Here is a 26,384-nt window from a genome sequence, read left to right as displayed (position 1 = left end):
GAAGACAAGCACTTATCTCTCTGCAGAACATCCACAAGGAAGATGTGGCATTCTTAAAATATCTTTATGCTCAGTTATGAGTAGGACTATTCATCCTACACCCTAGTCCTGCATACAGGAAGGGACGAGCTCATAGCAGAATAATTTTTTCAGCAGTGGCAACAACTGCACGATGATTACCTTCCACCCAGTGTGGGATTCCATCAGAGATCATGGATGGTTTGGCAAGCGTTGGGGCATTACTACATGACTGTGGAAGTTTCTCAGCTTTTATTAATCAGATTCCCAACAAAGCAGTAAAAYCCTGTAACAGAAAGCCACACTGCTCATTCCTGAATCATATGAAATAATTCACCATTTTATGTACAAGTTTTGAATTACAATCTTCAACTCCTCATCAGAAAATATAACAAACCAAAAAGCCCAAAAAAGCTTTTTTGGAAGAACTGCATAGTATACAGAAGTATACTTCAATTACACAATATCTTACAGAACACATACTGTAACAAAAAGCAGAGCCTGTTACCTTTTCTGAGAAGGCAGTGCCCAGCCAAAACTAGATGTTTCATCTCCAGTATTAGAGGAAGAGCTTTAACTGGACAGAAGAGTACATGAAAAAAGTTCCTCAACAGTCCAGATAGTTTAACAGAAAAATAAAAGTACATTTGTAAACAACTTTAAAACAAGAGTCTTAAAGGTCACTGAAAGTTAAGCTGTTAAACTCTTAGCCCAAACTGCTATGTTCTACCCATATAGGGTTTGCGATAAACAGATTTTGCCACGTGGAAAACCTCAGYGATAAATCTGTGCAAGTATTTTTTTAAATTTTTGATGGAATTAAGAAAGGGACAATTTGAAGGCAAAAGGTCCAACTCCGAATTCCCTTTGAAAATTACAGGAGTGATATAACCTAACCATTGATTGAAGCCAACAGTGCATGGTAGCACAGTGCTTATTTTATCATGTCAGTCCCTTTTTAATGTAAACCCTGAAAAATCACAAGCAACTGCTAGAAATTACTTATGTATTATATATCATTAATTTATCACTGCATTCACTTTCATTATTCAAACCTTGCCATAAAGTGACTTTTCCTATACAACACTGATTTACCTTAAGTATATCTCTTTTGCCACACAGCAAGATGTAAAAACTGTACTGGGAAATGATTTTGTGTTGCCAACCATGCCTCTGAAGTCAAGCATCAGTATTTATGCTGCTCTACCTAATGCTTCAGTGCATGTTCAGTAAGCTGCTGATCACGGAGTGTCTCCATTTTGGTAGACAGACAGATGTATGTGAACAGCAATGCTTCGGATAACTTGTGCTATTCCTAATACTAGAGTTATTTTCTCCCCCAATTACATTTTGCTATAAATACGTGTGGCCTTAAGTTGATCCCAATATCAGTTTCAGCTAACTAATCAAATTATCTGTTCAGGTTTTGGGAATGAGAACCCTTCCTTTATTTAAATAAGATGAGGGAAAGGTTTCTAACTCCCAAAGGTTTGCCAACAATAGATTTATTTTCCAGATAGGACATTCAGTAAGTTGTTCGCCATCTTTGCTGTTCGCAGATAAGCACAACAGTGTTAATGGCTTTCATTAAGTAGGCAGGAAAGAGAAAATATTGTAAAGTTTCCCCCCTCAAGGTTTTTCCAAGTTCTGCTCATGGACTCTTATGAATAACCATTCATTTGAAATGGGCATATTTCAAATTTCAGATTACTTCTATTTTATTTATGGGGCTCAGAAGCAAAAAAAACCCTTAAATTTCCTATTTTTCTTTTGCAAACATATGTTATTAAAACCCTGCCTGTAACTGAGTACATCAAGAACTTAGGTATGTATGTAAGGAGGAATTTACCATTATATTTAGAAGTGCCTCCTTTTTGTACCAGTTAAAAGTTAATTCATAATCCAAATAATCAATCTGCACTGTAATCAAGTAATTATTTTCTCATATGTAATAACGGTAAATAACAACACTGAGCACTACATGTGCCACTCGAGTTCATTAAATGCAATTCTTCAGTCACAAAGCAGCAGGCATTCTGTGATGGACTTCCTTTGAGCTGTGTTCAAATGAGTGGAATAACTGAGATTCCTGATGGAGATCTAAGCCATTTCCCTCATTTTCTTAACAGTTTCGACTATTTGCATACTCAACTCCATTTTAAAATCTGCTATTTAAAATAAATTCATTTCCTCAAACTCTTCTCTCCCTATCTAAAACAGACTTATTTACATTTATGGTAAGTGTTTGTCACCAAGTAAGTTGCAAGAAATAAAAACCTTTTCAGACAAAACCAATAAGGGAGCAAAAACATAAAGGGAGCAAGTATTTCAAGTTCTGTATTAATTTCTTTTCTGAATTTTCTCCCAAAGACACTACAGGTACAAAAGTTTTAAAGGTTTAAAACACACTTTCACATATTTTTGATTATTTCTCTTTTATACAAGGGACCAACTGTGTCCGGTGATCACCTTCCTAACATTTGCCCAATATTCAAATGAAACTGCATGTCATTCACCCCAAGAAAGTAAAGAAAATACAACCTTTTACTTCAAATATTTTATGAATGCAAGATTACAAGAAATATATTAGTCAAAATGCAGGGCTATCAAGCACTGAACCAAGAATGCTGGCATCAGTTTGCCTACCATTTTGCATGTGGAAAAAATACACTATGTCTACAGGCAAAAGGCATCACTAATGCATCATGAATTACTCTGGTCAGCCACCACCACCTCTGCAGCTTGGTGCATGTTTCAGTTTATTATGAAAATAATCATCATAATAATAGTTTGAGATGAGACACTGGAACAAAACCATTTTTAAACAGGAAAGTTGGTTTTTTTGCTCTTACCGAGGTAACGCCAAAAACTAAAAATAAGATCTCACAATTTAGCAGCCTCCTCAACACTTGTTAGGCTAGCCTTCACACAAGGAGCATGCAAACAGCCACTCTTCTTGCTTTAAATTGAGGGCTATTGGTTTATYCAAGTCACTGTTTTTTCACCCTATTCAATTAACCTGTTGAATTGGATGTCCACCTAGGAAGAAGAAAATTAAATGATGTTAAGTGTAGCAGACAAGTACAGATCACACCAAGAAGCTAACACTCATGAGCTGTCATAATAAGGGATAATAATAAAAAAAAAAATCAGTCTTTTCTGTGCATATTTTTCATTTGAAAAGTCCCAGGAAATCATGATGTGCCTGGCCGTTTCTGTTGCTGATTTCTGATGACCTCTAATTGTTTTTTGCATTGCTGATAGTATGTTGAGAGGCTTTTGTTTTCATCTAACAGCTTTTTATGTTCCTGTACCAGACGGGATGTGTTTTGCTGGTCTTTTTCATCCTGGTCCAGTTCTGCTATTAGTTCCTGTCTGAAATAAAAAAAAAAAGTCATGTATAATCTATTTCTATTTGTGTATAGATGACTTCATGTTTCAAATCAGTATTTGATTATCAATCTGAACTCACAGCTGATGGTATTTTGTGCAAAACAGTTGACAAAGGAAATGTTATTCCTTAATGCAGTCTGGGAGAAAATTCCCTTCCAAATCAAATCGACATTTAAACTTAAAACAGCTGAAAGACAGAACATCAGAATCTAAAAGTGTCCTTTAGATAATATCTTTCAGATGTAGGTTTACAGGTCACAGTAAAATATCTAAGGAGCCACACAAAACTTTAAAAATATATTCAACTCTAACTTTAGGTAACTACAAGTACATTTTAGATCTCCAAAGGCAACTTAAAACACGAGATTGCAGTAATTTGTGTAACTTTTTAGTGAAGTTGTATTTTCTATCTGGACTTGTGCTTATTAAAGCACAAGTGGAAAAGCAGAATCAAGGAAATTACTTTTCTAACTGGCATTTCACATTACTTATGCTGTAAGTATTCAACATGTTTTTTTTAGCGAAGATTTTAGAGTACCAAACACACTGATAATCCTGCTATAATTTATTCTGCAAAACTGATGTAGCAGTTTGTTTTACTATTTTTCATGAGGTGACAAGAAGGCAAGCTGTCAGCATTATTTTTGCAACAAAACAGCAAAGGAGAAAGTTCATGTTAATTAATTGTTGCCATATGATTTTTAATTAAAGAAAATGTAATAATTCTATGAGGGTTGAACTAATAACTACCTTAACCAGCATTAAATTCATCCATGACAATATCATTTTCTGTTTTAACACCTATGGACAATTACATTCTGACTAAGAAAAAGCAGTTTGGAAGAAATAAGAATACAAACCCCCTAGAAAAAAAAAAAGCAGCAATGTAAAAGTAGAATATTAACAGTTTTGAAACAAACGTATTTTAAATAATTTATTGACCCTCATGGACAACATAAATAAAATCAAGATATTAACTCTAGCTTCATTATCTCCTAGTTCAAGTCTAAAAATTCTAGTTACATGTTAAAAAACCAAATTATTCTCAGAATACTGAGCCCAAAGTTAATATGTGATAGGAGTTCAATCTTACAGTAATGTTTTCCCCCATTCTTTATGCTATTTCTACTGTAGAGAAGGTTTACACACACGTTTTTCCCATTAGCTAATGGCAAGCTCCCTATTAACAGCTGCTTGCCTGCAGTGGCTCAGACACTGATGGGTAACAATCTGATTATTTGGTCCAGTGTGGAACTATGATCTCTCTGAACTGGTCCCCAGTTCAGAGAGGAAACAGCATAACAGAACTTGTTATAAACTTAAGTTCTGAATGAGCAATAATTTTTGACCTAATACAACAAGATGTGAAGCTGCTTCACTTAAACATGTAAACAGTGCAAGAGGAAAGAGTTTATTTCCAGTGTACAAGGAGAAGGTACATAACAGCTTTGAAGCATTAGGTCTTAAACCCATGGCAGAAACATACGAGTGTTGGTAATACTGTTGTAAATGCAGTGCTTGAGAAAAGTCAGATGTACAACAAAAACTAAGTGCAAAATGAGTAACATTGACATATTACTCAAAATTCTATAATCCCTTAACTAAACGATTACCTATGAATTACAACTGAAACTATTTTAATACATAGTGTTGCAAATAAAATACCAAGGTTCTTTAACAGTCCAGGTCTTTCAGTTGAGATGATACAAACAAACATTACCAGTTCATTACATACAGAGATTTGCCACGACCTTATGTAGAATTTATCCAGAAGAAGAGTCTTGATTGGAAAATAATTATGCCCTATGAAATGTTACTTCATAAAGTCAGAAAGAATAGTCACAGTGACTATTATTTTCTTTCTGTTATGTACTTTTATTATTACACACAGACTTTGTGTAAAGGAAAAACACAGAAGGACAGAAAAGTTTGAACACATTTCACTTACTTCCTCTGTAACAGCAATGCGATTTCTGTCTGAACTTTCATATATTCTTGTGCCATTTTGCAGTGCTGTTCAAACACAGCCATAGATTCTTTGGAGTTTGGGCATGGTGCTAGAGGCTGAAAATAAATCAGACATGTTAAAGACTAATGAACTGATATCTTAGTAAATAGTGTGTTAGAATGTCTCTGCAGTGTATTTATAACGTCTTTTAAAAACCAGTAAGCTTTTAAAAATAAGCGTTAAACCATGCCTTGGAAAATATTACTGAGCCAATGTCAAAGTTCACTCAAATGTGAAGTTCTTAATCTGACACTCATCACAAAAATCAAAGCAGTGTTTAATCCCACACACAAAAAATAAAGTGTATACAACAGTTTGATTCAGTAACACTCAAGAAAATAATGTCTTATTTTTGACAGTCAAACTCAGTTTACATTTGGTTTTAGGATCATGTTTCCCAGGGCTTGTTTTTAATAGCTTGATCAAACCTGAGTCAACCAATCTCAGATTACATAATATATTTTTTTTAGCCTTGGTCAAAAATTAGCCAGAACATAAGCCCAGGTTAATATGCGGCCGTACATTTTGCAGTCCCAAAGTCACACGTTAAGATGAAATGCTTGAGAATCTAATGAAGTATAGTRTAGTTATTACCTGTAACTGATGATCCAATGTAAGATATGCCATTGGGATGGAGTTATCTGACCCATTGGTCTCTGTAACAATACCAAGAAAACTTTAATGTATTTTCAAGAGTTAATTCCATACTTACAGAACAAAACCAAGAATTCTAAGTATTTTCACAATACACAATCTGAATGTGGATAGGCAGATGGAAATAGCAGCATTCCAATCCCAAGGCAGATGAATCATTTTGTTTTTCTGATAGTTAAGAACATCAAAAGTATGGTCTATCACATCAAGAAGAAATAAAAATTATGGTTATCAACCTACATTTCTACAAGCCATGTAACAGCACACAGATTTTAAAAATGCTATTTTTGTAGTTTGCGATCATTTCTGTTTATAAAAAAATTGCCATTTCATTCTTGTTTATGAAGGATCAGCCAGCCAGCCCATGCATCTAATGACTTTAAAATTAGAAGCTGTGCAAATCAGCTCTGCCAAAATAAAATAAGCACAACCTCCTGCTCAGTTTTGAAACCTGCTCCCAGTGAGGTTTCTAAGTATCTTCCTCACAATGTGCTCTAGGGCATCTTCTCTGCTCTGTATAGATACTTTGTGGGTAGTAAGGAACCCAGTAACCAATCTGTCTCCTGGGCATGGCTTCTCTTCTTACACTCCAGTTACTCTGGATATCTCTAGAGTTCTCATTTGTTATACTTCATTTCTTACACTCTGGACTTCTCTAGAGCTTTCTTTCCAGATTTAATATGTTCCTGAATTATCTTTTGGTAGTCCACAGTCTGGGGATCACAAGGTTACTGTTAAGCTTTAAGAGACACAGGAGTAAAGACACATGGAGAAACTACTGATTTTACAGCTGCATAACTGCTACTAGAGGATTATATGGAGGAGGGTAGGTGGGAAAAAAAAGGGGCTGCTTACCCATACCCCAAAAGCACCTGCCACAGAGTAGTCGTGGTAGAGAAACTAAGGTGTTGCCCTCAAAGACTATGCTATTTCCAAGAGCAGCTTCAAAAGGAAACAGAAATAAGAGGGTGGGAATGGAGAAAAAGTGGTTAAGTGTATGCTTGGAAGGAAACTGGAAGGTGGTAAAAACAAAAAAGAAAAAGAAAACAACCCTAAAACCAGAGACTTAATCACCATGGTATCTTAAATGCAATCAACATGAGAAGCCCTTCCCTACATTATTCTACTGCCATATATGGATACTGTGATAATGAAGGAATCATTGAAATGCTTCAAAAATATATCAATACATGTAAATACTTCAAATTTCAGAGTGTTTCAGCACCGTGTCACAGAACTGCAAATTTCCTTTGACCAGATTTGGCTGCATCCTTGTTTTATCATTTTGCTTCATTAAATKACCAATGTAGCACCTTTTACAGGAAACCAAAATTATTTCTCTGTTCAGAAAGTTGAACAATTCTTAGTGCATGGACTACATAAACCTAGCAAGAAAAAATATACATATGGCACATTCTGTATTTACGTGAGTATAAGGTGAGCGATTTCTGTGGGCCAGAAAATAGGCCTGACTTTTAGCTCCGTGCTGAGCTGCATTTAAGACCAAAAACTTGGCACAAACTTTTGCTGCACTGGCATACAATTTGCAACTTTCAGTTCCCAATGAACTGCTCACTGAGTAAGAGCTTGCTTCCAGTGTGAGGCAGCAATTCCCATCAGTGCTCACTGCCTAAAGCAACTGGGGATCCATGGTGCATAACAGGCACAGGGTGGGCTGTAGCAGTGGGCAAGGGTTTGGGGAAGTTATGAGTGACAGGGCACTGACTGTGGTTGGGCAAAGCAACAACAGACAGGAAGAAGAAAATAGAGAAGCAAAACATAAGAGTATGTTGTCTTCCCACTAACACTGAAAAAAATAAAATACATCTTACATGATCACCTTATAATTGGTAAAATACAAGTGTGCAAATATACATACATATAAATGTATATATACATATGCTTATGCAAGAGTCAGTCACCACATGAGTTTCTATTCTGCAGCTGGTTACAGGAAAAGAGCCTGATCATCCAGATGGAAAGGATCACAAGAAAAAGACTACAGAATCTGAGGCACTGTGAAGTACCATCTTGAGACTAAGGTTTAAGATTCAACATTTACATTTTGGTAACAAAAATGTAATTTTTATTTATATTCTAAAAAGGAATTGTGGGGATCCACTGTTTTCTTGCAGTCAAGTATTGGATCTTTTCATAACAGAATGCATTATGACTTTTAAAATCAAATTGAACTATTCAATTATCTTCATTCTTAACCCTATTTCATAACAAAAGAACAGTGATGCTACACTAGATGTATTTACAATGTCTGCAGAACATGCTAGTTCATTTAAAACCAGTAATTTTGTGTGCACATGTACATTCTGCATAAACAAAATTACAACAGAGATGACAAATAGAAGTAACCTACTCCAGCAGATACTCACCTACATAGCATCTAATTCAAGATGTCAGGGCAATGAAATCTTTAAATGTACATTCAAAATACAAATRGGCAAGACTAAATTGTTCCAAGATGTCTTTTCCCCTAATTCTCCAAAACCACACTATACTAAAATACTTGTGCTAACAAGATCCTCATTAAATATTACTATCACTGCATATGTACAGCACTTTCTTACTAGCAAAATGCTTACAAGTTTATGTAACCTAACCATCTATAAAAAAGCATTCTTAAAGCACACGTGAAAAACAAGGCACTAATGTAATGATTGGATTTAAGCAGAACTTAAAAGAACCATGATTTTCATTGCTTACTTTTTTCAATGTCTGAGCACACACCCCACATGACAATCAAATAAATATTTAAGTTTTCTTACAGGTAAAAAGTTAAGTAATGAACAAAGAATTACCTGCATCATCAGGTGTCCACGGATTACGTGTTGGCTTTTCAGAGGTTGGTCCCGAGGTAGTGATCATTCTCACACTAGGACTGGATGATCTACTGCTGTTTCTACTCTCCTGAAATGACAAAATAAAATAAAATTACAAGTTTAACAGAAGACGTTTTATAAAGTTCATTAAAAAGAAAAAAAAAATTGAAGAAATCTGAACCTATAATCATCCAAAATACTCTCCCTCCCCAAACTTTTACCCTGAATCTCTCCTGATAGTTTGATCAACTTTACATGCTTTGCAGGGATAATTTCATCCCCATTTCTACACCTCTACAGTGTAAAAGAAATTAATACAAATTTTCTACTCAGCATAATAAAAAGCAATGCTGAACAATGTACTAAAGATCTTTACAGAAAATCATGACAACATGTTCAGTAATTTTCACACTATCATTCAGCAAAATCTAGGAGCTCTATAACATAAGGAAGAAATACAGTTTATTTTCAATGTTTAAGTAGTGAATGGAACTACATTCAATTAAAGGAATACAGCTGAGTAGCTGCACTAGACTATCATGTATTTATCTACAGTTTTCTTCTTTTGGTAATTCAGAGGTTATGTGAATAATCAGAAAGCATGAAAAAAGTGCTTATCAAAAAGGATCAATCAATTGAAGCACATCTGTCAGAAAATGAGTACTTTCTCCCACATGAAGCAAATTAAGAACTAAACCAAAATTCTGTAGGATGTTTTTTTTATATACTGTTTGACTCCTCTAATCCTTTTGTTTACTAAAACAGAAAATCATAATACAGAATAGATTATTCTATTAGCTTTTTCAGAAATGTTACAGTATATATGCTTCTATTTCAGTGACATAAAATTAACACAATAAAGGATTCAAGACTATAAGCTCCAGTAAGATTTTCAGMAAATAAGTAAATAAAAAGATACTACTAAAATACAACTATTTTCAAGATGGTGTATTTATCATGAAATGATTCACTAAATGACTCAATTTTTCAAAAGAAGCACTCAAGTATACATTAACAAAAAACTGTATGATTCTAATTTCTAAATATCCTACTATAAGTTTTAAAATTTAGGATTTCAATCAAATAACAATCCAAAGAATAACAAAATTCTACATACTGAAAGATCCATTAGTTCAAATGCAAATTCTTTCTTCTGTAATGTTTATTAAGCATTTTGTGTTTTATGTTAATACCCAGAAAGAGGACAATAAACTACTGTGGAAATAATCGGATAGATATTAACAAGATAATGGCATCAAACATTCTGAAAAATCTTTTGTATTGGAGTTTTTCTTGACATTAAGCAAGGTTTAAGTTGCTGAGCTTACTGTTAGTGTYCTCAGATATGAATGATAAACACACCCTGCTGATGTAAAAGATCAGAAGACAGAGAAAGCACTTTTAAAAGCATGCAAGTCCTTTAGGTAAAAAGAGATTTGCTGAGTATCTATGGTGGATAGTGAAGGGCTCCTGAGAAATACTTTAGTTGCAGTAACTTCTCAGTGCTTTACACCAGATTGTTTTGGTCCATCAASCAAAAAAATTTCCTTGATAACACTATTTACACGAAATTCAGCAGATATAGAAATAAAGGAATCACATCTGAAGCATATCTAAAAAGCACCACAAAGTTGATGGGGAATTGCCCAAACCAAATACTGGTTAGATTACAGCGTTTGAGTGTGAGAGATGCTTTAGGCCTCGTGGACAGCAGCCCCTGTGACACGTAAACCAGTGTCTGTACTTCAGCAATCGATTTCTGCTACCCTTTCATCCTTGCATCCTCCAAACTTGCTAGCAGGTTACTCTCAAATCATCTTTGCCTGGTGGTCAAACCCACATGATGTTCTTAGCTTCCATTTCGCAAAGACTTGAGTATTGAAAAGCTGGTGCGCTCTGAGGAATAATCCCCCCTGAAGTTTAATTTAAATGTTTCTTTTAACACAATTTAAAGAAATCATCATTACAAGTCCTGTTTCCTCATCTCTGTGAATTTCATCTTGCTGTGAAAGGGAAGAAAAAAACCCAAATCTGCATCTGTGACAAATTTCACAATCTCATGGACAGAATGATTCATGTGTATAATATCAGATCCCCAAATTATCCCACTTAGCTTGCATGCATGTGGGCATGTACACYCTGACCTTGCTTCTCAACTGTTCATGTCAGTACATGGTTTGCTTTAATATACTAATTTTTTTTTCACTTCAAAGTAAACTACAAGAGTTATGAAGGCCCAGCAACAGTTGCAACACACCCTCTCCTCCAAAAGCTGATAATCCCAAAACAAAACAAAAAAAATGTTTAAAAGAGGTAGAAGGTAGTTTTGGTATTTATGATAGTTCTRTGAAAGATGAGGTACCAAAACAACTAAACCAATAAAACATACATGGGCCAGGAGATGGATACCACACKGGGCATCTGATCACAAATCGCAGAGTTGAGTCATTATGATACATATATTTCTCAGTATGCGTATAAAACATTAAATTTTGTAAAAAGTGCATGCAGCATAAAGAGCAATATGCTGTGTTTCTTCAAGCACCCAAAAGTATTAGTAGTTGCAGTTTGGAGTCTGCACATCTGTGTTACAAAGGTGTTTAGGCAAGAACAATAGCACTAGGTAGATGACACACTAAAATGCTTTGAAATGCATGTACAGGGAAATAGACAGAAGAAACAATTCAGTGGGAAAATAACAGGAAAAATTAATAGAGTATCACAGTATATTGAGAGAAACAAATGTAGCATTGAAAATGAAATGTAGCATTCGATTTTAGAAGGGATGGTTGCATMAGTGCTGCTCATGTCACTTGGAGTAAGGACCAGTCTAAGGTCACCATGCACTAAAATCTGYGAAAATTTAGACTTAAACACAGGTTCTCAACACCAAATCATTCCAACAGCTGATCCAAAGATGGAAAACCTTTGACCTAGCAAATTTTCCTATCTAAACTGTCCACACTCAGTGGCAAAACCATCTGTAAAGCACTATTACTGTCTGCTGTTGAGAACAGTAAGAGCAATACTGTAAAGTGCCTTAAGTGTCTCAACAACATAAACATAGCAATTGTCAGCCATACAGCCACACAAAAAAATTGTTCTAAGAGCACACAGAAATAAAACAGACATACAATCATAAAACACACTAAGTGCTCAAATTAAAACAGACAAACAGTTAAACAGGACAACAAGAGTCTTGGTCTACCCTTTCAGGTCAGCACCCAAACTTTGGCATATTTATTATTAAGTATGGTATATTTAGATATATATATAGCATATATTTTATTGTATATTATTTAACATCACACATATATATATATAAAAATTGATATCCATATACATCCCTGGTGTTTTCCTTCACGTTAAAAAAAAATCCATTCTGAATTGGAAAAAATTTTCTAATTAAAAATCAGTAGTTTTAACAGAATAATTTTCTATTGACAGGGCAGCAATCTCCAGGYAAAATATGTTCAATAAAAAGATTTCTGATCAGCTTTACTGAGTCAATCAAATAGTTAAAAGCCAGAAAAGAGSTACCATGGCAATCCTTTCATTTTGAGTGGGATAGGGGCTTTCACGGCCTGGGTGAAGGGGCAGTGGCACGCAGTGCCATGGCTGTTTGGTGAAGAAGGCTGTGCTGCAGGTAAGTGTAAGGGAGAATGGAGTGCAGGGAAGAAGGATGYTTGCAATGAAGGGTGGGAAGGGGATTTTCACATTAGAAGGGATACCCTATATATGGTATAGTGCATAAATCAGAACTACACAAGACACAGGTTTTTTTGCTTTGGCTTGTTGATTGCCTATACGGATAGCAGCCCAAAATTTTTAACAAAAAATCAAGGCACCGAGGTCCAGAGCTATAGAAACCCATAAATATTAATCTTAAGTCTTTATCCATAGTTTCATTTGTGCTCTGTTTCTTCATGGTTTTCCAAATTTTTTTTTAATATACAAGCACACGTACATCAAGTTAGCATTAGTTTCAGTGGACTTTTCTATCTGTTCTCACATCCAAAAGCGGATAAAAATTATTTGTTTATATGGACAGTTCAAAAAGATCTTTGAAATTGTATTTCTCATGCTGGTTAAAATATTATGTTTTCCAGATTTTACCACAATGTTTCCAAAGAAACTGCATGATAGCAACAGATAACCATAATATTTCCACTTATATTTCCATTATGTATACTATCAGAAGCAAGAAAGTAAAATGGGACCCTAGAACTTCCATAGACCCACATGAGAAATTGGTGAGGTAAACATAGAACAAAATTTCTGTATCCTTCTGTTCACAAGGACAGTTTAGCAAAAACATCTACACAAGCAGGAGAACAGCTTTCAAACAAAGATTATTGTAATAGTTATTAAGACATGAAGCAAATGATGAAAATCAGTATTTTGAAGTATCAACCATTCATTAAAATGAACAGATTGAAAACTTWGAAATAAAAAAGCTATAATTAAATAATTCATACATCAATCAGCACAATTTGGTATAACTCATGTATTGTCACTTAATTTTTTCCCCCAAGWCTTGCATAATTTTAATTCTACAATTATCTGAATAGGCTAAATGCTTTCCTAAATTTTGCAGATTAGTTTTTCTTTTGTAACAAACCTGTCTTCTCTGACAATATTAAAATGTATTTTAGACTTATATCTTATTTTCTGATACATGTACATAGTAAATTTACCAAATCATACAGGATTTATGAGGTTTCTGTGGCTATCATTCTCCACRGAATTAAAGAAAAATCAAAGGTTATCTCCTGATATCTACACCTCAAGAATTACCACCTATTTTAGATCACAGAAGTAGGTTGTTTAACATGGAAACCTGATTAACCTGATGAATATGCTAAGTGCCAGTATGCCACATTCAAATAATAGTAGGTATCTCAAAATTGCCAATTCACAAGAAGGACTCTGTGAATTATTAAAGGAACTAAAACCACAAAATAAACACATCTGAATGAAGCATTAGCTGTACTTTTCTCATTTAAAATTGAAATGAAACTAGAAACATGTTATGTAGAATSCCACTGTTTCTGTTACCATGGCAGTTACAATACCAGACAAATAGGTATGTTATAAAATATCTTTTTGAAATAGTATTTTTTTAAACAAAACTTGGTGACAACACCCTGCTGTATCACAAGAAATAGAGATATATTACTGTAAGTTACTATTCAGGAGTCAGAGATTGATAATAAATAAGATTTATGATACTGATGCACATGCTTTTTATTCTCCTGCAGAAAGTGAGTCTRTGTGTAACTGCTTCAGAAAATAAGTCGTAATTACACTTGTTTTCTACATACAGAGAGACAAAAAGGCTTTCCTGTGTAATATCTGCCCTCAGCCAAATTAAGCGGTACATAAAAAACATGTGTACATAAAAATGCTAAATATTGCATAAGCTGTATTGAAAATGCTTCTCATCTAGAGCCCATTCATAGTTACCCTCACGGAATCTCATTTCAATGCAATACAAACAACACTACAGTCTGCCAAGCTTCCACATAATTTCTATGAAAGCATCAAAGGTGAAGATTTCCAGATCAGTTCCCCAGTACAGATTTGATGCTGACTTTACTGAAAAGCAAAGAAGAGATGAGAAGGACATTACCTGACTGGACTCTGTTCCAGCAACACTAAGATCTTGAATGGATCTGCGCCTCTGCTGTCCGTTTCCTGCTGGGAAAAAAACAAAACAAAAACAAACCAGTGAAATATATTCAGAACAAAATAAGAAGGGTGCGACTGTTGCAGAGGAGCTTGGAATTTGTACAAATCCACAGAGACAAAGTGAGAGAGGGGGAGAGAGAGACAGCTGCAGAATTTTAACTCAAAACATGCTGGCCTGTCAACAAAAAGTATACCCTAATACAATAACCACTCCTACCACATGAATAGCTGCTGCAYTCTACTCCACCATCTTCTGTCACATGTATTTGGTCAGGCTTAGTACTTGGGGCAGGAGCTGATGACGACATCTATTTCAAGTGCGTTACGTTATGGGGATTTCTAAAAGCTAAACCGCGAAGATAACAGGCTGCCAGCTTTAACCTGTTGCTCTTTGGCTTGCTCAAGGAACACAGCAAGGAYTTTAGCCTGTATGCTGCTCCCCTCAGGAAAACCAAGAAGTGAAAGCACTTCCTTCTGGTCTCCTGTCTCCTTCAGAGGAAGGAAACTATGTCCTATTCTCATGCTCTGAGAAGTGTGAAAAGGGGACTGTTCAGCTAAATCACATCTCACCATCAACCTACGAAGCACAACRCTGTAATCTTTTCCTCTTCTCCTTCCACCTGTTCGCAATTATCCAYCAGTGACAGCTACATAAAACAGTTTAAATTTTAGCACTGACACGCAATCAAAGGCATTTTCAGGAAACAAAATCTTTTTAAAAATAAAAGGAGATTATGCAACAGAATCTCCCTGGCTACTTTGATTTTTATTACAGTGATTGTTTATATTACCTCTTGAGAGCAAGTCAGCTGTCCAAAAGGAAACACCAAAATGTCCTGAGTAACAGCTGACAATGCTCAAAATTCTTGCTGTTAGCTCTGCATTACGTAACTCTGCTACTGGAGGGGAGCATCTGAAACATGTACTGCAGCCGTGGCAGCCCCTCGCCCAGCAGTCCTGCACTCTGCAACCAACACAGCTCATTCAAAGCCCKGCAAGAGGCATCACATTGCTGACCTTTCAGATACTTCTCATTCAGCATCATTCCCGCGACTCCAAGCCTATCCTGACACGTGTTTTGAATTGCAACAGTTACTACAAAAGTACAAGATTATTTAATATTGCTTGGTATATTTAATAAGCCTTAAGGTCTTTAAATATATGTATTATTACATGTAGGAACACACTACCACAAAACAGCAATACAAAGCTTTTTGTGTCACTTTATCAATTTGTCATGACATTGAAAAATTTATAGAAAGTACTTTAAGAAACAAGCATATAAGAAAATAAAGCAGCATTCTAGAACAAGAGTATACTTTTTGCTCTGACTACAAATGCAYTGAATTGCAACTGCTCTGTGGTCTTGATCTTCTGAAACTCAGGGAAAGCACATACTTACCTAACCAACAATGGCTAAGTTACATTTAATACTTTGATACTAGGGATCTTGTGAATGACAAATCTATGTGAAAATGTCTGAACTTGTTCATTTGCAGTGAACATTTTCACTACRTAATCATTGAACAAACAAGATTATACCTTTAATAGAGTTCTGTGCTGCGGATACTTCATCTGGCTGCCACAGCTCATCTCAATATTCAAGATATGTGCGATCCACCCACGACCAATACAAAATTATGTGCACATTTCATTCAACAACATTGTTATAAAATTAGCTCAGCTGAAATAGGCTTGCAAAAATATCTGAAATTCTCATTTCAGATTAGCAACATTTGTGAATTTAAAGAACCCAGCACATGTGTTGCTGAAATATTAGAACATGGCTGCCAAAATGTTAAAATAATCAGGGTGGGGTGCAAGAAAGAAAAGAAAATGCCTTGTGGGAAGTGAAGGGGGGGGGGGTGTGGAGAAGAAGGGCCAAAACTACTGTGTTGTRAAAAAATGAACATCTTTAAATGAAATATCTTCAAGTTAGTAGCATGAGGGAAGAGCAAGCTCTACTAGGCAATGCCATTTTAATTAGTGTAACTACTGCAGACATCGGCAAATAGCTTCAACAAGGCAGAAACAGACTACGAATCAACAAATACTTATTGCTCCAGATTCAAGACAAATGTCAATTGAAAAATACACTATACAATAAAACAGAAAATGTTATTTGAAAATACCACTGCTACTTCTTTATGCTTTCCTCTCCCAGCTTTGATCTTGTTCTTACCTCTGTCCATTTAAAAATAATTTTTCCTCATTATAAAAACTAAGAGATTTGTACACACACAGAAGTTAATCCACAGTAGCCTGATGCACTGTCTCAGGCTTTTGGTACTTTACAGGATTTTAAGATTGAAAAGCAAATGTCACAAACATACTTCCTGGCCTCAAAAAACCCATTTCACATACTGTTGTGTATTTTCTAAAATTAAATTCTAAAGGAACAGGAAACTTCCATCATGTCCTACCCCACATACTCCAGGCAAAAATAAATTCTACAACTTATTAAAGCTTTTGATCACCACCCCCACCCGGCCGCCAAATATCCAGACTAGCTATGACCTCTTCTCCCTGCCCTTTAGTAGATACTTGCATCTCCTTTTACACTTCCTTATTTACACACAGTCCTCTTCTYTTCCTTACACACCTACAAGACTCAAGCCTCTCTCACCATGCAGGATGATCAGTGACTGTAACAGTGCTACAAGACATTTTGAACAAGTTAAAATACTGATCTGAATTCCAGAAGAACGAAGYGTTCTGGGAAGACAAGGGTAGGATTTCTGGCATACATTGGTTTTRAAAGCAGATAGCATCCATAATTCCTATCTACCTTCTAAAGACCCTCTACAAAATGCRTGTATCTTGAGTAATCATTTATGCAGTGTCAATGCTATAAAAATCGTAACGCTGTGGCACAGTTTCAGATGACAAAATTACAAAGCCAAATGCACACATGCTAAATGCATGAAATGTCTAACATTGCCACTGAAGAGAAGGCTGCACTGGTAAGTACATTTGCTAGATGATGCCTGAATTGTTTCCATTAAAAAGGTATACAAACTAGAATTCAGAATTTTTTTTGTTTGTTTCTTTACACATAAAGATATTTAAACCTTTTACTTACTAGGGTTTTAATTATATATATATATTTTAAAAAGTTGGTGCTTGTAACTTGTACTATACATACTGTAAATTAAAAAAAAAACAAACCGATACGTCACTAGGCAATCTGGCTGCAGGATACCACCACTGCAAACTCATATGCTAAGTTGTTACACAAAGGAGGAATTATTCAATCCATTTTTCAGTTTCTAAGTTTTGCAAGCTAGTAACACAAAATAGCATCTTAAATGAACAAATATTTCTATTCATCCTTACTGTACTTATTTAGAAAGAAGAACAAATATATTCTAAAATTTTCCCCTTCTGCCAATATTTTACCTTTAACTGATAAAAACATGTATTTTACGACCTTGGTAGCATAATCAGTTCATGGACGAAATGCAGTTGAGGCAACACATTACGAAAACCCCCAATGATAGCAGATGTAGAACTCATACTTCCAAAATAGCCCTGCCCAAAGCAGCTGACTCACGGTAACATGCCTGCCTGGTGCCTCCCCTCTCCGGGCAGCAGCTGCTCTACCATGTGCTCAGCACAACTCCAGGCAGCAGCACACACCGGCACTTGTGTGGCTCCAAGGACAGGGACGAGCTGCTTGCCCCATCGAGGGACATGCCCAGGGAAGTTCGGAAGAGTGGGGTCTGTGGCAGAAGCAGTATGGAATGTAACTGGGTGGGACTGAGATGGTGGTRACAGTTTGGGGGTCTTGGAAGTTGAGGGGTCTAAAAAGCGAAAAGCATATTCAGAGGCCAGAACTGAGAGCCTTTAGCTGACAGAGTAAGGGAAGAAAGAAGGGAGAAACGTACAGATGAATACAATTAGTTTACTGGGCAGATAATCACATTCTATCTGGCTTTGGGATTATKAGTGGAAAGCTGTTCTGACAACCAGAAAACTTTCAATATAAAGTTCAGATTTTCTGCAGACAATTTATGTATTTTTTCTATAGTGCCAAYATTACAGAAAATAATTATTCATTCTCAGCTTTCACTTTGTGGGCTAAAAAAGGCCATGCTTTCAGATTTGTTTTTATACTCTCTATACCCCTCTTATMCTAATAACTCTTCTTCATATTATTTCAATGCATGTATGTTTGTGTTATTTGGCTGACCAGAACAGTATGTTGAATTCCTGATTCAAACCCAACAAGGGCCAGTAATAGTGTCAGTGCTTCTTTCCTGAAAATGAACTTCAAAATGTCACAGTTTTTCACAACTGCATTAGATTAATGGCTCATACTACCTGGGATTAATCTGCATGCACGTGCTATGGTCCCATGTCATCTCATTTAAAGAAACTACTGTTAATGCATGACCCTGGATTTTACCCTATTTTCTATTCAGTCACAGCAAAATTCTCCCTATGTGATACTCTAATCCTCCTCTTTGTCAATACTTGCTTCTGATAAAGCAATAATAGGGAATTTTACTATCCCTTATTTGACTTAAAAACCCTAGGAGCAAATTTTGAGAAAATTCATTAATATGCTTGCTCCAACCCTATGTATTTTTTCATTTCTACAGGTTGCTATTTTCTTCATATGTATTCCAAATTATCTTGGAATTCCCATTCTGTCAAGTTCAGTTAAAATAGACCAGGTGAAGAATTTTTAATGACTGCCTCTGCCTAACTAAGAAACCAAAAGACTGGTACAATCTACTTTGTGAAAACAACAWGTTTTTTTATTTCATTGACTTCTTCATTATTGCATAAAAGTTTAAGTGTTTCTTGGAAGCCTGAGTGTTTTTATGGGCAGTGTACCCAGACAAGAGGCACTCATTAGCTTCTAGACCTTATTTACCAGGTTCTCATCATGCGTTAACACTGAAACTGGATAGATGTCTTCATTTTTGCCTTCCTCGCTTTCTCAGGATTTCAGTGTAGGCCAGACCCACTTGGAAGTTACAGTGGAAAGCTACCCTAGTAGCTTTTCGCTAATTTGTTAGTGTCAATGACAAAGAGGTTTTCTTTTCATAGGCACAACAGCTCTTTGGAATACACTTTTTTCATAGTCTGTATTTTTAATGTAACCTTCAACAGAGTTATTTGAAAGAGACTTTTGTACAAAACTATCTTTTGCATTTAACTTTATAATACCAAACAGGATCAAGATTTACAAGGAAACTTTTTCAGATGACAYAAATTTAGAGTATGTGGGCCACAGTTTTTAATGGATTTCTAGATTCTATCACTTGTGTTTCCTACCCCTGACATAYCATTCTGAAGTGACTTGCATACTGCTAATGGTACACCTATCACAGTTTAAGATTGATTATACTTATTTTTAGGCTTTAAGAAAYATGAAATGAAAGAAAGAAAAATGACATGCTACTAACTAAAATTAGAMCTGGGATACATGAGAATTATTCATTAAAGTCCCAAATGATATTACCATYTGTGGTACCTGGTTATATTGATTTTTTTTCCTATCAGAAGCCTCTCCTAATAATTTTAGTTGGCATTAACTTAAACACAACAGCAATAYCTCATGCACACACATTTTAGCTCTAGAAAAGTGCAGTCAAATATAAGAATTACACAGACTAAGTGTTAATGTTTTAATCACAAATATCAAATGGATTTGAAATTCTGCACTTRATTTATCTTAGTTTTTGTGCTACTATTAATTGATTAAAAATGGGAGCCTAAACACAACAAAGATCAGAGCAAAACCATTACCTAGACAGGAATTTTTTGATCTAGGTCCATTTTCATCAAATGAGATACTGTAACACAAGACTRCATATACAGTTTTGCTCTACAAGAAGACTCAGAACATCAAGATCATAAGAGAAGAAACTCTTTATCAGTAGAAGTAAATTTGAACTGGAAGACTGAATCCTTCACTGACAAAAGTAAGGTTGTAATAAAACACCATGCTCCTCTTTACAGAAGCATTATGAAAAATTTAGTGGGATAATTTTGGGACCTGTCCTACAGCAACTGGAGCAAGAAGTATTTYAGCAGTCTGATCATTATTCCGGCATCTTAACCAATTGCCCCGTTCACCTGGTCTGCGATACCTGGTATGATGATCTCAGGGACATCCAGAATGTTGCCAAATGAAGCAGTTTTACGATGGCCTCGTTTAGGCTTGGAATAGGCTGAAAAAATACACATATACAATACACATGCAAAACACTAAAATGGCAAGAGCAAAAATATTAAATTCCTAATACTGCATTGTTCATATACTTGGTTAAACTCGAGTTCATGCAAAAACGTGTCATGCAGAATAAACTGCATTGCCTTCCACTCATGCTTACACATAGTAAAGCAACTGTTAAAAAGCAAAAAATGCAAAACTAGCCATCATTACAACACAGTGTAATTAGTTACAGTTAGCAACACAAAAGTCAAACACAGAAAGCAGCATGGCAACACAGAAGGGAAAACCAAATGTAATTATCCAAACAGAGAACAAATTAAATTCTTTCAGTTCACCTGTACATTCAGAAAAAAAATCCTTGATTGCCTGAACTTAACTAACATTTTCTCTTCAGTGTTGGGTACAAACTTTTTTTTATAAAAAAGTCTAACAGTTAGATACTTCTATTTCTTTAAATCACCTCCTTTTAAAGCAAATCTCATCTACCTCTGAAAAAATACTTACTTTTATTACATTTGACAATAATTCCTGCCATTACTCTTTTGTCTTACTAGTGAAGAYTTTTTGTTTTGAAAACTGGGTATCACTACCAACATTTTCATTTTTGAATAATGTTCAAGAAACATTATACACTTTGAAATAAAATCTAATCATATTTTAAAAATTTTTACTACTTCTGTAGTTGCTCATAAATAGTTCCTATTTAGAGAAAAATCTGAATACATCTTCCAAAGGTAGAACATTGTAGCATACTCATCTCAGTAACTAATGGTGATGTGTATTACATGATTCACTCTTAAATTAATCTAGAGGAGAATGGAACAACATTAAATAATTTTCAACCTGATTTAACAACAACCTAAATCTCACCCGGCCACGCAATATTTTTTCAGGTTCACAGCATATTATTTCTATCACAGTTAACAAGATTAGAAAAAAGAAACCAAAACYAATACAGTGCTGTTTCACCTCTTTTTGAAAAAGTTATGGTCAGATGCATTTGACCTCATTTCTCACMGTCCATTACTGCATGAAGTGATTTGTTAAAAAAATACCCAAGGAATCCCAAACCAAAAATAGTACGTTCAATATGTACTTTTATTTCAAGAAAAAGAAGCCCTACAGTCATGACAAAAAAACCAAAAGAAATCCTTAGACTATTCTTAATAGCAACTATTATTTCAGAGCAAAGACAAACTAGGAAAATTAAAAACTCATACAAAGGAGGGCCAGGTTATCTCTGCTAATGTCAAAAGGTTATTTTAAGAATGTCAGCGACCATAGTGAGTCCTGATATGTTTTAAAATAAAACCAGCATGGTGATATTACCAGGTAAGTACACAGCTGCCTTCTGTGTTAAGAAACCTTTAGAGATATTCAGGGTGAAATGTGCTACACAATCATCCAGTCAAGGACTTACAATACAAAAGACAGATTTTGGAATAAGGGTTTAAAATAAAAACATGAAAATAAAAAGAATTTAGGGCATGATAARTATTATTTCAGTACCTCAATATTTAGTAAAACAAGATCCTGGAGTAATCATAATACAACGAAGAACAAAAATGAAATAGTCATGGTGCACAAGAAAGCCAGAATTTTGATGTGTAAATCCTTATTAATTGCAACTAATCGACTACCCTAATTTTCAGATTGGYTGAAAAATACTCAAACAGTTAAATAACCCTGAACTGATCAAGATAATTTTGTTTCATTATTTAAATATACGGTTATATGCCATAACACAAAAAAAATCCACACATGAAACTTAAAACCTGAAGTTTACATAKATTAACAAACAATATCTTTGATGAAGAAAAGAGACAAGAAAGTGTTTGCCAAGTGTACACATTTTTATTAATTCACTCTTCTGGGATGCATCAAKACTTATGTACTTATACTTACAGATAAATTCTAATTCTCTCAAAGATTTAAGGTTCAGAAATGATAGTTTACATCTRGAGGAAACCTGGCAAAACACCTGTAGCTTTTTTTTTCAACAAAAGACAATGCTTTCTCAACCTGGTGAATAAAAGCCAACTASATTTCTCTTTTTGAAATCTGTCAAAGTGGATTTTAAAACTTATTTGGGAGCATGCTGTACTTTAAACCTACCTCTTAATTTCAAAAATATTACAGAGACAACCCTGAAGAAAATGTTATTATATAAATAATTACGCTAGCAGAGATGGAATGACACTATCTCAGATAAAAAGGAGAAAGTCGTGCATTTGAAACAGGACTGATATTTATAAGTCTCATAATGTATTTTTTATAAAGGTAAAACTCTAATTCAACAAAATCTCTAAAATCTTTATGAAACTCAATTAAAATACTCAAGTCTTGCTGAGTGTACAACCATAAACAAAGGCATTTCCCCCCACAATCAATAAAGGATAATAAAAACCACATTAATTGCTGAAGTATTTTCAGATGGCTATTGTTAACTTTCCGTAAGACATTTTTTATACATTTTCCTTTCTCCTTTATTTGTTTCCAACTCCCCAAACATCATTAAATTTTACCTGTGATGGAAGCTATTCTTGCTTCTATTTCAGACATGTCAGCACTCATCCTTTTGGCTTCTCCAGAAACAAGGGCTGATGTAGGACGTGCACGAACATCTGACAGGCTCTCAACACTGCTCCCACGAGATGGGGGCAAACTCAAACGGCCAGGATCACCCTGTTAACAATCACATTTGTAAAAAGAAAATTCTGCTACAATGCACATTTTAAAAGTGACAAGATTTAAAATTTATAACACAATAAATGGTGATAATTTAACTATTATTGGTATCTAAGAATGAAATATCTGCTGCTTTGAAAATAATCTAATTTTACACAGATGAAAAAGTCAATAGAATTAGGCCATTATTTCAGAAGAGATATTCTACTTGAAATAATCCACAGCATTTTTAAAATTCACCTAAATGTTTAATCCTTTCATGTCATACTAACATTTTGGCTATAAATTAAGGCAGCAATTTTCAAACTTATTTTTTTTAATCTAATAAATCCTGGTAAATAAAATGAACTACTTTTTATATTCCATTGGAGATCTTATTGGAGTCTTCCAATTTACCTTTTTGGAATCATTCAACATTTTTCTGTCCCTTTTCACGTTCTTTTCCTATAACTAACTGGATCAATTTTTGCACTATTTTTGAATGAGGACACTGATGTTTCAGAGCAGATACAACACTTATGYCTACTCATGTCCCTTTTGTTACTATGGTTCAAAATTGCACATATTAGCTTACCGGCTGCTTGGCTGTATTTTTGATTTGCTGTGCCAGTTTTGACTCTAAACGTTTAATGGTGTCATTGGTAGAAGCCCCTTGGAAGTCACTTGGTTCCATGTTAGCATCACTTTTGTTGCTTGTGTTTGTAGAAGTGATGTCCATGAATGAACCTAGAAACCAGTAACAAGAAAAAGCACTCTAGAATGGCCACTAAAATACCGAAGTGCATWTCTTCACAGAAGAGCTCTCAGAAGTCTAACTTGCCTTTAAAGCAACACTTCTGAAAACTTTTAATGCAAGACAAGTTGCAAGACTACTACAGATCAATTAATATAARAAGCAAGAGGAGTGAAAAAAGAATACGTAACTAGTCCATCTTTAGCTTTCTTTGAAATGGTTAGCACAGCTAYTATATTAACAATAGAACAGCAACCTCATTCACAATTAATGACAAAGACCATCATTAACTACAGAGGAGCACAAATACCTGAAAARTATCAGCCAATATATATTCAGTTTGACGTGATAAATTATGTCTTAAAATCATGTGCTGAGAAATAAATAACTACTACTAAAGTCAGTGAAATGCTACAGCTGCAAAGATTTTGTTAATATGAAGATCACTAGGTTGCAAAGTAGCCATTGATGCTTTATCCAATATAACAGCAATTTCTTTGGAGACAGAGGGAAGGACTACCTGAAAGTCTGGCCCACATTTTGYTCCATCCACCTTTCTAGTGATTTTTCTTGCAGTTAAATCATGAAACAAATGCAAGTTTAAATTGTGGAGACTGCTACTGAAAGCAGGGGCAGCTTTCAAGAATGGTAAAAAATCTTAAATTGACAACTCCTAAGAGTAAAAAAATGCCAATTGCTAGSAACATACATGGGGGAAAAAAGGAAACATTAAACCTGGGCATTTGGAGACAGCTTTTATTATGAGCTTTTCTTCACTCCAGGTACACTTCAGCAAAACCATTTAACTGAGAACACTATCTTTGATGTGGTATGAGGTATTAACAAAACAAAGAGGGTCTGCTGATGCTTCAGATTTTGGATATCTTTTCCATTTTGAATTCAAAATCAATATAAGAATGTGCTTTATAATCTATCTGCATAACTTCATGTTGCAGCTCTTTTTCTTTAAGTTATACAAATGTACCTGTGCTAGTGGCAGAGTTGCTTTGGCCTTCATCTGAATACTGGCAAGGATATTGCAGAGGTTCATCAGCTCCTGGAAAGTACTGTGAAAAAACAGTAATCATTTCATCAAAAAAGTAAATAACAGTTGTTTTAAAATTACTTAAACAGTACCTCATAATTTATAAGTGTAAATTACATATTACATTTATACTAATTTATTGAGAAGATAAATGAATGCAATTATTTTTAGTAATGCATTAGATACAGTTATGAATATTTTTATTTTCTCAAATCTGTTATGAGTTATTATACCCCTCCCATAAGGAGACAAATTATTTCCCTTCTCCACTGTAATAATTTGATAGTTTTTGTCAAAAAGAGAGAGGAAAAAGAAAATACACAAGCCCACCTTGAGAGGAATGAAAAGCATACCTTTTGCAAATCAATTTCCCACCTTAATAACTTAAGAAATTATTAAAATACTAAAATAAATTTTTATACCCGCATCAAATGTGTCATTATTTTAACAATTTCCTCCATGGATGGCCGTTGTGAGGGATCCTTGGACCAACAACGGGTCATTAAACTCTCAATTGGTTTAGGCAAATTTTTGATCAGTGGTGGCCGAGTACCTGTAATTGAAATTAGAAAATACCCTTAAATTTTTTTAACAGACTATGAAACAACTGATAGTGTCTGATCTATCACAAGTATTTTGCTAAAATAAAGGCAAACACAGAGTAAATTGTAAATCTGAATGTACTGGCTTGTACTTAATTTTCTGTCTTACAAACAAAAACTGACAAAAAAAGTTCCTTTGCATTACACATCAGCAATAGAAAAAAAAATTAAACTTTTCCTTCAGTACAGGTTTTAATATATWCACTGACTGACCAAATACAGCATATGACAAAGGCTAATGAACTATTATTTCTTTCTGAAGAATAAAGTTCTAGGCCAAACTAGGAAGAAAGTAATAACAATCTTTGGCTCCTAATGMTGTCTTCACAAGGAAAAAAATATGAAAAAAACCCCAAAAGACTCAAAGTCTTTTTGAAAACTGATTTTGCTCCTAAGAACATCCTGAAAAATTATGAGGCACTCGAACTATCATTTTTTGTGACATTTTCATGGCCTATACATATGTTTAATAACATTTTACTTCAACTGTTGTATAACTAWTCAGGTGATTTTTGGTTCAAGTTCCTC

The 26,384-nt window shown here is 34.7% G+C and overlaps 1 protein-coding gene across 4 annotated transcripts in view; it reads right to left on the bottom strand.

Annotated features, from left to right (window-relative positions):
• Nucleotides 1-337: 337 nt before the first annotated feature.
• Nucleotides 338-26,384, bottom strand: part of MAP3K7 (mitogen-activated protein kinase kinase kinase 7) — a 46,491-nt gene continuing 20,444 nt past the window's right edge. Inside the window, exons 8-17 of one of the 4 annotated variants that reach the window (XM_057379427.1) lie at nt 25,677-25,807; nt 25,195-25,276; nt 24,051-24,202; nt 23,314-23,473; nt 20,703-20,783; nt 14,540-14,607; nt 8,887-8,995; nt 6,014-6,075; nt 5,360-5,475; nt 338-3,393 (exon numbers count right to left, since the gene is read on the bottom strand). In XM_057379427.1, the coding sequence (XP_057235410.1) occupies nt 3,213-3,393; nt 5,360-5,475; nt 6,014-6,075; nt 8,887-8,995; nt 14,540-14,607; nt 20,703-20,783; nt 23,314-23,473; nt 24,051-24,202; nt 25,195-25,276; nt 25,677-25,807 (1,142 nt within the window). In that variant the 3' untranslated portion in view covers nt 338-3,212. The remainder of the gene's footprint in view (nt 3,394-5,359; nt 5,476-6,013; nt 6,076-8,886; nt 8,996-14,539; nt 14,608-20,702; nt 20,784-23,313; nt 23,474-24,050; nt 24,203-25,194; nt 25,277-25,676; nt 25,808-26,384) is intronic. The other 3 variants (XM_057379428.1, XM_057379429.1, XM_057379430.1) reach the window with 3 other exon arrangements.

This window comes from Malurus melanocephalus, unplaced genomic scaffold (genome assembly GCF_030028575.1).
Source record: "Malurus melanocephalus ecotype Western Australia unplaced genomic scaffold, MMel_1.1 scaffold_405, whole genome shotgun sequence".
NCBI classification, from domain to species: domain Eukaryota; kingdom Metazoa; phylum Chordata; class Aves; order Passeriformes; family Maluridae; genus Malurus; species Malurus melanocephalus.
Note: the sequence above shows the minus strand (reverse complement) of the source record. Positions and strands in the feature narration are given on the sequence as shown.